Raw genomic sequence first — 11,649 nt, forward strand, 5'->3', positions numbered from 1 at the left:
CTAGAACTGGCGTCCATATGGGATGCTGGCGCTTCAGGCCAGGGCTTTAACCCACTGTGCCACAGCGCCAGGCCCCGGAGTTAAGATTTCAACACATAAATTTTAGGAGGACACAAACATCCAGACCGTAGCACCATCTGAATCATGAATAAACGCTATCCAGGCTACCTGGTATATACATTTAGCAATGGTTCCTTCCTCCCCCTATCTGCTGTTGGCATGCTAATCCAAACCTTCCCCCCCACCCCCACCCCACCCCCCGCCTGCTCCCACAGCCCTGTTGGTATGTATTTCTATACTTACGGCTCCCCAGTCTTTTAATGGGTTCAAAGGCCCTGCCTCTTTGGCTCTTCATTTCATAGCCCTTAAATGCCTGAACTCTTGCCCCCCTTTGTGTCCCTAGATACATGCATATCAAGCTCTCCCCTCCCCCGCCCCACCTGGTGCTTAATGGTCTCTTCTTTTCCTGAAAGTATTTTCCTTTCAGGATTTTCCCTCAGCTCCTCCCATAACCCTTTTCTTTTCCTCCCTTCAGCTCTGATTTCTAAAGTCACTGCTTCAGATAGACCTTGCTTGAGGTCTCAGTCAAATTCAGTCTCCCTAATACTGTCCACTAAAGCATGTAGTTCACTTCTTTCCTGACATCAACCATAGGGTGCAATTATTGTACTTGTTAATTGCATTTAACTTCGTCCTTTAATTTAAAAGGAATTAAATTTTAAAATCATTTTGCAATCTCCCCTCCCCCATTAGTAGCACAGGCAGGTAAAACACGGTCTGCCTCATTAAATTTGACTTTCAGATACACAACAATTTTTATATACGATATTTGGGACATACTTATACTAAAAAACAATATTTGCTAAATCTGGCAATCTCAGGCACTTCGCCCTTGTCTCAATTGCTCTGGATTGTATTTTCATGGCCTAGTTCAGTCTGCCATTTATTTAGTATTGTGCTCAGTAATTGTTCTATAGGAACTGTTTGCTGTTTTGTATGGTTTTTTCCTCCTCACCTGACATCTATTTATCCGAATTTCCTTCCTTCATTAAACATTCTTGTTTAAGACAATGTTGGGAAACATTTTTTTACCTATTGTTTTCCATTTCTGCAAAATTGGCATAGTAGGAGTATGCACCCTCATCACGTTATTCTGAGAATTAAGAGTTAATAGGAAAGTAAAAGTAAAATTTTGTACCGTATCCAGCCCATTGGGCCGGTCACTAAATTTCAGTTCTTTATTAAATGAAGCCTGTGCACCATTTCAGCAGAAAGAAAAACGCGCGTTTGGGGAAAACGGGTGGGGGAGGGAAAACGGTTAGAAACGGGCGCGGGCCAGAACGCCGAGGGCCCGGGGGGTGGGGCGGGGCTAAGAGTGAATGACAGGAGAGACAGCCAGTGGAGGGGCTGGGAACCGCTCCCCCCTCCCTTCGCGTTTCAAATTCTAAGCTTCGTTTCCATCCGGGTCCTTCAGCCTCGTTCCCGGGCAGTATAAAGTTTGCTGTCTCCTTTGTTCGCCCTCGTTGCGCAGTAGTGCAGTCAGCTTCCCGGTTGTGGGCTCGGGCGTGCGGCTTTCACTCGAGTTGAGCTGCTGGGCATTCCTTGCCGGCGAGCTCGAAGGAGCTTAGGACCGTCGTCACCCCTGCGGTACGTGAAGGCTTTCCGCAGCCTGTTTTCCGCACGCTCTTGCCACGTTAGAACTTGGGATTATCTCCCTGGGGATGAGGGTGGCGGGCGCCATTTTAAGAACCCAAAGGTGCCGACCTATTTAAATAAAGCCGGGAAGGTGCAAGCGAAGGGAAACGGCAGGCGCGTTTCATTGTGTGGCTCTTGAGAAAGTTTGGTCGTCGCCTGCAGGAGTGGGGGCGGAGGTCGGGGCTTTGTCGGGCTGGGGCGGGACGAGCCACCGCGGTACCTGCATTGGGATGGTGCTGGCGCTCATGACGAGCATGTGGACTCCTGTGTGGGCTCCTTGTCCATTGGCGGCCCTAGACAGGAAATCCTTTGAATTGCCCAGCCAGTGCCGATGGTAAAAGTTAGTACCCTGACTGGTGTCGGTTGTTCTGGGCTGAATCCAAGTGTCGCCATTTTGTCTTTTGCACGCGGTTTTAATGACGAGTTTTAATTAGCTTCTGCTGCAGTCGTGGAGTGATGGGTGTTGCAGTGTGCGCTTCCATGGCCCGTTACTTAATGCCAAACGATGTTGACACTTTATTTTAGTTGCATAGGAGCCTTTTCGGCGGGGCGGGGCCTGGTAAAGGATAACTTGTCTCAAACTTAAGATTTCTGCTTAGACTTAGAATCCTAATGAGAAAGACGAGTCCCTTGGAAAAGGACTTGGCGTTAAGGTCCTCGGTCTGGCTTGTGACCTTGAATGGTCCGGTAGTCTTAAAATCCATTCTGGGGGATAAGATTGAGATAAGTAATTGAATCTTTAAAGGTTAATTAAAACCTAGGATTAAAACAATAATTTGCTTTTTCAAATGCTGAGTAGCTGTTAATTGATGCAGAACAGCCAAGAAGGATTAAGGGTAATGTTGAAAGTTAAAAGTTGGCCCCTTTTAACTGGTCTGATGTAAATTGCGCTGTTACTGAACTGCTTAACTGAAATTGGATTCCTGCTGTGTTTGATGCCAGAAAGATTGTTCTCAATGTCTTCGGTTAATAAGGAATAATTTATTTAAGGTAAAACAAAATATGCCACACCAAATGTGTCCCATTAACTTGAACTGTTTCCAGGGGGTAACACTTTTTGGTTTTCAACAGATTCACTGGGGTAAAAAAAATGGTTGAAGCAGATCGCCCAGGAAAGCTCTTCATTGGTGGGCTTAATACAGAAACAAATGAGAAAGCCCTTGAAGCAGTATTTGGCAAATATGGACGAATAGTGGAGGGTGAGTTATCTGAAAGTATATGCTGGACTATTGACATTAAAAGATAAGCTATGATGAATTTAATTGCATTGATCATTTGACATGATAAATTATTTTGTCCTCTAAGAAGTTCTGAGCTTTCTCTTTACAGATTTACTTTTGTCATTTTATTGGAACCTAGAGTAACACTTTCTTTGAAAACTAATTTTCAGTACTCTTGATGAAAGACCGTGAAACCAACAAATCAAGAGGTTTTGCTTTTGTCACCTTTGAAAGCCCAGCAGATGCTAAGGATGCTGCCAGAGACATGAATGGAAAGGTGAGACTGCACAATGGATGATACTGTGTTTCCTGATGCATAAAATAGCACTTATCCAGATTTGGTCCAGGGAAGCTTTTAAAATTTTGAGTCTGTATTCTGTAATTCACCACATTTTGTAGCCAAAGCTTTGAGTTCTATTCTCAGTATAGAACTATTTTGGGATCCATAAACCATAGTTGGGTAACTTTGGTTATTAGTTTTTGACAAGCTAATAACCCACTTGATTTTGTTTTATGTTTACTAAGCGCCACTTTGGAGGATCTACCTTATTCTTTGGTTCATATCATATCATTCTTTGAATAGATGTTTTAAGTAAATGAAAAAGGTCCCATTAATAGTAATATTGTGTTTTTTGTAGACTAATTGGTGGGTGTAACATACCTATTACTGTGTTTTGAAGGATCTTTCTGTCCTTTGTAAGTGCATAGTGGATCTGCAAGTTCTTGTAAAATCTTGGTATAATTCAGTTAATTGGAATTTTTTTTTTATTTTTTTTTTTTAAAGTCCTTGGATGGGAAAGCCATCAAGGTGGAACAGGCTACCAAGCCGTCATTTGAAAGTGGTAGGCGTGGACCACCTCCACCTCCACGAAGCAGAGGCCCACCAAGAGGTCTTCGGGGAGGAAGAGGAGGAAGTGGAGGAACTCGAGGACCTCCCTCACGTGGAGGGCACATGGGTAATGACTAGTGGAATATGGGGCTTGGTGTGTTAGCTTTGGCCAAGTCCTTGTTTAAAAGCTCCAGATTTTGAGATTGAGAACACTTGTTCATCTACTGAACTAGTTAAAAGAAAACATGGAAAGCATCCCAAGTTAGTGTTAATTTAAGTGGTGAAGCATAGACTAGGTGATTCATTCTAGGAAAAACCAAAGTACCATTTTCTTTTTGATAGGCATTGGGCATATGAGAGTGAAACCATTTGTATTTTTCTTTGAAGTACTTTTTTTTAAAGATTTATTTATTTGAAAAGCAGAGTTATAGAGAGGCAGAGGCAGAGAGACAGGGGTCTTCTGTCTGGTTCACTCCCCAGATGGCCACAATGGCCAGAGAGCTCCAAAGCCAGGAGCTTCTTCTGGGTCTACCACGTGGGTGCAGGGACCCAAGGACTTGGGCCATCTTGTACTGCTTTCCCAGGCCATAGCAGAGAGCTGTATTGGAAGAGGAACAGCTGGGACTTTTTTTTTAAGACTACTGTTTCTCTATTTTTCCCAGTCTATGTGACTTCTCATATTCAGGTCTTAGAACTGAAAAATGGAGCTAGACTCCCATAACTAAACAAAAATTATCATATTCTTGATGAAGCAAGAAAACAGTTTTTTCTTGTTTCTTATGAATGCTAACATATTGTTTCTTTTATTCTAATGTAGATGATGGTGGCTATTCCATGAATTTTAACATGAGTTCTTCCAGGGGACCTCTTCCAGTAAAAAGAGGACCACCACCACGAAGTGGGGGTCCTCCTCCTAAAAGATCAGCCCCTTCAGGACCAGTTCGCAGCAGCAGTGGAATGGGAGGAAGAGGTAAATGCTCCATGAATAACAGTCTGTGCTACCTCCATTAAACAGTTGAGGATGCTTACATTTGACTTAGGGACTCCAGGTGACTTACATGTATAAAATTAATGAATACCTAAATAGAAGGTAGAAAATTTCTTGAATCTAGCTACATGCTATGTTTGAACCAATCCTTTTCACAACCTGAATGTAAACTCACAATTAGCTTTATTTTAAAAATGGTTGTTTTTCCTTAAGCCCCTGTATCACGTGGAAGAGACAGTTACGGAGGCCCACCTCGGAGGGAACCCCTGCCCTCTCGCAGAGATGTTTATTTGTCCCCAAGAGATGATGGATACTCAACTAAAGACAGGTAACAGAACTTTGCAGCTTCTTCATTAATAATTGTTTGAAGGAGAGCTTATTAAGAGCATGAACCAAATTACTTTTGTTTCTATAGCTATTCAAGCAGAGATTACCCGAGTTCTCGTGATACAAGAGATTATGCACCACCACCAAGAGACTATACCTACCGTGATTATGGTCATTCCAGTTCACGTGATGACTATCCATCAAGAGGCTATAGGTAAGTGACTGCCTGTGCAGCTTGATTATTTAAGAAAAATGCTATAATCATTGATATTCTGGGACTTGAGCATTTTCTCTTTGATTTAGTGATAGAGATGGATATGGTCGTGATCGGGACTATTCAGATCATCCAAGTGGAGGTTCCTACCGAGATTCCTATGAGAGTTATGGTAAGATACCTGGTTAAGGGTCTTTAATGTCACCAGCTTGAGTTTTAGGTTCATGAGCCAGTTTATTAGGCTGTGTGGTGCTTGCTTTTAAAGGGACGTTTGCTTGCTCTTAAAGGGGTAACATTATCAGCTGGGCTTTTCCTAGTTTTGTGAGGGGCTTTTGTTTTTTCTAAGTTTTTTTTTTTTGAGGCTGTTTGCTTGCTTTGGAGGGGATTTTGCTTGCTTAAATTGGCAGCCTTATGTGTTTTCCCCCAACAGTGAAAATACAATTTAAAAATTTTATTAACAAGATCAAATGTTTACCATTGCAATATGAAGGAAAGTCTACAGTTCAAAAATTGCAACTTATCACTGGAAAGTGGCTGAGTGTCTACTATAAAATAACAAGCTCTCTGGAATATCCTCTTGAAATACACACCGTCTTCAGTCTTTTCAAACAAACATTAAAATCAATCCATTTCCGTATCTCAGCAGATGAGCAAATCCCTGTTATGGCCAGCAATGGCAGAGTTTAAAACCTCCCAGTAGACAAAGTAAACTTTTAATACAAGAATTCTGTAAATTCAAATTTAAATGTTGTATATATACAATTTATAGTGTTGCCATATTACCTGACCATTGACCCTGCAGGTAACTCACGTAGTGCTCCACCTACACGAGGGCCCCCGCCATCTTATGGTGGAAGCAGTCGCTATGATGATTACAGCAGCTCACGTGACGGATATGGTGGAAGTCGAGACAGTTACTCAAGCAGCCGAAGTGATCTCTACTCAAGTGGTCGCGATCGGGTTGGCAGACAAGAAAGAGGGCTTCCTCCTTCTATGGAAAGGGGGTACCCTCCTCCACGTGATTCCTACAGCAGTTCAAGCCGCGGAGCACCAAGAGGTGGTGGCCGTGGAGGAAACCGATCTGATAGAGGGGGAGGCAGAAGCAGATACTAGAAACAAACAAAACTGGACCAAAATCCCTGTTCAAAGAAACAAACAAAGTGGAAACTATTCTGTCATAACTACCCAAGGACTACTAAAAGGAAAAATTGTGTTACTTTTTTTTTTTAAGTTTCCTGTTAAGTTCCCCCTCCATAATTTTTATGTTCTTGTGAGGAAAAAAGTAAACCATGTTTAATTTTATTTGATTTTATGACATTGCTTTCAACAAGCAAATGTTAAATGTGTAAGACTTGACTTGTTGTATTAGTGTTGTAATTTTCCAAGTAAAAGTTTCCCTGAAAGGCCACAACCTATCTGATTTTTTTTTTCCCAGTAAATGAGGCAAGCAATTCTAAGACCTTCCACAAACATCTAGCCACCTAGTTATCCATTGATGTCCATTGAGAAATGACTCATTCTACCCATACCAACAAGCTAGCTATTAGAGGGTGGTCGGGGTATGCTACTCTTAGGATTTCAGGATTTCTTCAAACTGAAATCTCAAATGTTCTCAGTATGAAAAACCTGAGATCAGATGCCTATGTAAAGAAAGTGCTATTCACCCAGTAAACCCAAAGAAAGCAAATGGATAATGCTGGCCATATTTTGCCTTTCTGACATTTCCTTGGGAATCTGCAAGAACCTCCCCTTCCCCCTCCCCCAATAAGACCATTTAAGTGTGTGTTAAACAACTACAGAATACTAAATAAAAAGTTTGGCCAAAACCAACCATGAAGCTGCAAACGATGCTTGCTCTTACTGTTTCAAATTTTTGCAACTCTGTAGTGTCTCACTTTTAAAGGAACAGCTTGATTGCAAAGGAGAAAATAGATAAGCAATGAAGTTATCTCCAACTTCCTAAAGGCTTATGACTTCTAAAAAGTGAATCTATCAGCATTCCACATCAGATATAAAGCACCAAATGCCTGTGAAACAGCAAAGATGGTAAGCAAAGCAAACTAGTTTTTCCGTCTAAGTCGAAATTGAACACTTACCTTCCTCATAGTACAGTGAAACATACTGTACTTCATGGCAATGGAAATGCCTTCTAGATTAAAAACCTTTGGAAAAAGCAAATGTTCAATAGCCTGTTAGAAGTTCTCAGAATTCAACACTTGGATTTTTTTTTTTTTCTAAAGCATGTGTGACACTTAAAGGCCTTAATAAAACAGCTGTTGTGTACCAATAGCAATCTGGGGCTTGGGAGGGGGTATCTTTTTATTTTTTATTTTTTTAGTCTATTTTTTGATGAAGACCTTTAAACATGCTTCATATGTTTTAACATTTTTTTTTTCAAATTAGTCTTTTAGTCAATATAGGAAATGGCTTAAGTTTGGGGTCCCCCTCTCTACCCCTGTAAGCCATTGCAAACTTTGACATTTAGTTGGATGCCTGACTTGTTTTTAGTTCTATGAAACTACACTGTATGGAGAAAATCTATTGCAAGTGGTCTTTAAAGCGAAACCTGAGGCAGCATGACCCAGGTCCAGCCATGAAGTTGAAAAAGATGCTCTTGAATATAGTAAACTTGAAGACCTCCAACTAAAAATCCTTATACTACACTTATTCCTTCAAATAAGTTTTGTCCGTTCAACTTATGGATTTAACGTGGCAGTGCACCATTGGAACAGAATGAGAATCCATAAGCCATGCAACTTAACCATTTAAGCCATTCCAGTCCATTCCAAGCCAGTGAATCTTCCACCACTTAAGAAAAGTAGTAGAACATGAAATACATTAAGCTGCAAGTCTGAACTTGCCTTTTCTTTCTGGAAAAGAGGGCAGATAATAGGCAAGTTTTTAAGAACTTTCCTTAAGAGAGATAACTAGTTTTCATCTATCTAATTTTTGCAGGTTGAGGATTTATGGTCAATATGGTCATGGAGTGCTGATGTATTCATAGCAGATAAAGCTGACAGGAAGAGAAATCAAATGCTAAGGTGAGTTTTCAAAGCAACCTGTAAAAGTTTAGTCTAGCTTTGCCACTCTATGATGGCAGTTTTAATTTCTGATCCTTACTTGATCTGTAAAAGGATAATACCTGATTTCTGGAAAGGAGGATGTGATATTTAGAGCTTCACTTGGTGTATGCATTTAGAAGGTAGAGTAACATAGGTACTCTGTTTTCCATCTGTGGGGCCCATTGAATCAATAAAGTTCGGCAATGCTTCTTCATATGCAGGCATTATTGACAGGAGCTCTGTGATTAATGTTTCGCTTTGTGTCTAAGCTTGATCACATGCATTTCACAAAAAGACAGATTTTTCAGTTACCCAGTGCCTGTTGATTTGCACAGCCACAATACAAATTGACTAAAGTGGAGAGCTATTCCTAGTAACAACATTTTATCGGTGTAATGATGGCAATTTTATCGAACTGATGCTTACAGTAATTTTAATGAGTATTGATGACTGCCTTTGGAGCTTAACGAGTTAATTCTTTCACACATCTTTAGTTGCTTTTTCAGCTAGGGAGCTGAGTGCTTTGTCCTGTTACACCATTAGCTTGAACTCATGCTTTTTATTTTACAGAGTTGTTGAAGCAGAAGAACGCTGATTGTCGATAAGTCACTACAGTCGCATAAGCAGTGCCCATCACATCACAGTTGGTTTGGTGCAGGCAATAGATTTTGCCTTCTAGGGTTCTTGTGGATCTGAAGAAGGCATCAGTGTTGATTAACACTCTTAACTAGGGCATGGTAGTTACTTAAAGTAAGTAATTGGCCAAGTGGAGAAAGGGAAACAGTTAAGGAAATTGGTAAGTGGAGAGGCAGTCAGGAAGTTCTTGTGGTACTTGATGATGTAGATTTTAAAGCTTTGGCTTTCATTTTCTTTAAGTCATGGGGGGCAAGTCTGCAATTTAGAACTTAACACTGAATATCAGAAAACTGAATTAGAGAAATGATAGGCATAAAGCAAGTGAAACATTTTTTGGTGTTAGCTTATCCAAAAGCAGCATTTAGTTGTTAACAACTAACATCCAGAAAGATAGAACTGGCAACAGTGCTGAGATTATCTCAAGCACACTTGAAACTGGAAACAAAATTGAGCCTTGGCTTTTTACTGTGTTGTTTCATAAGCCTACTTTACCCCAGCTCCCAGTCATGGAAATAAATCATGACACAACTTTGTTAGTTTATTGCTTTGGAAGTTATAACCAACGGTATAAATACTAATGTTCTCAAGAGGGAACAAATTTGAGTTGGTGGGTTAAGAGGAACCAACTCGACTTCTGAATTGTTTTTGGCATAGTAGTTACAGCACTACTATCAGGTTTAGCACTTACAAAAAATTGTAGAAAAATTCCAAAACTTTAACCCTCATCTGACATTCTTTCTAATCACAGGCCATGGGGACATGACTAAATAGTTGCCCTTACATAGCTATCATAGCTCAATCCTTCCCTAACCTGATTACTTAATACTTTTGAGAGGACTGTTTGGTTCTCGGGATTTTTAGATTCATGAAAATAGTGTAGAATATAGAGATTAATTGTAGATATCAGTACTAACTTCAAACTTAAGGAGTATGCTTATAAGTGACTAGACAGACATACCTGTTTGACAAATCAACCCAGCAGGTTTGATTCTCCCACTGGAAAAAGAAACTGGTATTGGTTCTTCTGGTTGTATACTGTTTGTAAAAAAAAAATTGGAATGATAGAGAAATGTTTTGTTTAACTGGTAGTTGCACATAAATCATAGGTATTCATAGATCACTTTTTGGAATGTTTTGTATCGAAACAATAAAATTTTAACCTGCATCTTTGTGGCAATGGGTTCATTATTTTCTCAAGTTTTTTCCCAAGTCCCCTCTTGCCCCAAACAGTTCTGATGCACTGATGACACTTGATTTTTTGCAGGAGGGACATATAAGATAACTAAGGTGCTCTGCCCTTGGTGACTAGGTGGCCTACCTTACTCGAGTGCGCATCAGGTAGAAATGGTAATTCAGGTGGTCTCATTTAATTCTCCCCCTAAAAAGGGAAGCAATTGCACTTAAACTAGTGGCTTAAGCACCAATAATGTACCAGAGCATCTATTTTTCTGCTTAGTTCTTGGGGAAAATTGAGGCCCACTTCAGACAGAATCTTACTAAAGATGCTGTTTCTCTGAGAGCACATGATATTGTGCTTCTGTTTTTTTGTGCCTTACCTACTGTAATGGATCATTTGTGCCTAAAATGCAGCTGGGGATTAAGGTAGCGGAGAGCTTCAAAAAGTTCATGGGAAAATGGAATTAATGCAAATTTTTCTGTGACTGTTTTGAAGCCCCCTTATTCTAAAAAGTCAGCTCTACACTAGTAGTTCCAGGGAAATCTCATATTCATCCCATCCATTTTTTTGTGCACATTGCTACATGATTTTTCCAGAGTAGTTTAAATTCCTAGCAGCATACTTGAATTCAGGTTATTCCACGGCCTTCATTCTAGGTGCTTAATTAGGCTTTCTGGTTCATGTGTTATGGCTTGAGTTTAAAGGAACAGTGATGAGTAGTGCTTTCATTTTTACAAACAATTTACAATTAAATGCAGGGACCACAAGTGTGCAGATTGATGTCTTAGGCTATCTTGTTCTAAGCATTTTTCTATCCCTCCAGAAAGTTCCTGTGTCCCTTCTAAGTAGCTTACTCTCCAGCCATAGAGTTTCAGCCTATGTTGATATACTTTAGCTTCTGTTGTCTCTCTTGAATTCTGGTGTGTGAACTGTTAATTTATTCTATTGATGGGCTGTTTATAGGTTTGGCTATATGAATAATGCTACCATGAATACTCCTGTGCAAATCTTAGATGTGTATATTTCTTTTGAATAAATATTTTGGGGTGGAATTGACATGGTTGTGTGGAAGGATAGATATGTTTGTGTTTATGTTTAGTTTTTTAAGAAATTGCCAAGTAGTTTCCCCAAAGTGGTTCTACCATTTTATGTCCTTATCAGCAATTTGAGAATTTTGCTTGCTCCACAGCATCCTTCTCAGCATTTGCTGATTTTGATGTGCTTAGTTTTAACTGTTCTAGTGGGTGGTATAGAATATTGTGATTTTAATTTGCATTTCCCTGATGACTAAGGATGCTTAACACTTCTTTTAAGAAACTTTATTTTAGGATAATTTTAAATTTTCAGAAGAGTTGCAATAGTTGCATGTATGCATCATTCTGTTTCTCCTAATTTTAGTATATTATATAACTGGTATATTTGTCAAAACTAAGGTTAACATTGGTATGTTACTATTAACTAAACTCCAGACTTTATGCACATTTCATAAGTTTCCTACTGC

General features: G+C 39.9%; 1 protein-coding gene and 1 non-coding gene across 2 annotated transcripts; both read left to right on the forward strand.

The window, feature by feature from the left end:
- Positions 1-1,506: 1,506 nt before the first annotated feature.
- RBMX (RNA binding motif protein X-linked) lies at positions 1,507-6,489 on the forward strand. The gene is made up of 9 exons (XM_062182946.1): positions 1,507-1,647; positions 2,767-2,894; positions 3,086-3,192; positions 3,700-3,871; positions 4,562-4,714; positions 4,946-5,060; positions 5,148-5,273; positions 5,363-5,445; positions 6,076-6,489. Exons 2-9 carry the CDS (start codon positions 2,786-2,788, stop codon positions 6,384-6,386), a joined length of 1,176 nt encoding a protein of 391 aa, XP_062038930.1. The 5' UTR covers positions 1,507-1,647; positions 2,767-2,785; the 3' UTR covers positions 6,387-6,489.
- On the forward strand, positions 2,942-3,013 carry LOC133753896 (small nucleolar RNA SNORD61). Its single transcript, XR_009865132.1, has one exon. It is a non-coding gene; the product is annotated as a small nucleolar RNA SNORD61 (small nucleolar RNA).
- Positions 6,490-11,649: the final 5,160 nt, after the last annotated feature.

This window comes from Lepus europaeus, chromosome X (assembly GCF_033115175.1).
Source record: "Lepus europaeus isolate LE1 chromosome X, mLepTim1.pri, whole genome shotgun sequence".
Taxonomy (NCBI): Eukaryota; Metazoa; Chordata; class Mammalia; order Lagomorpha; family Leporidae; genus Lepus; species Lepus europaeus.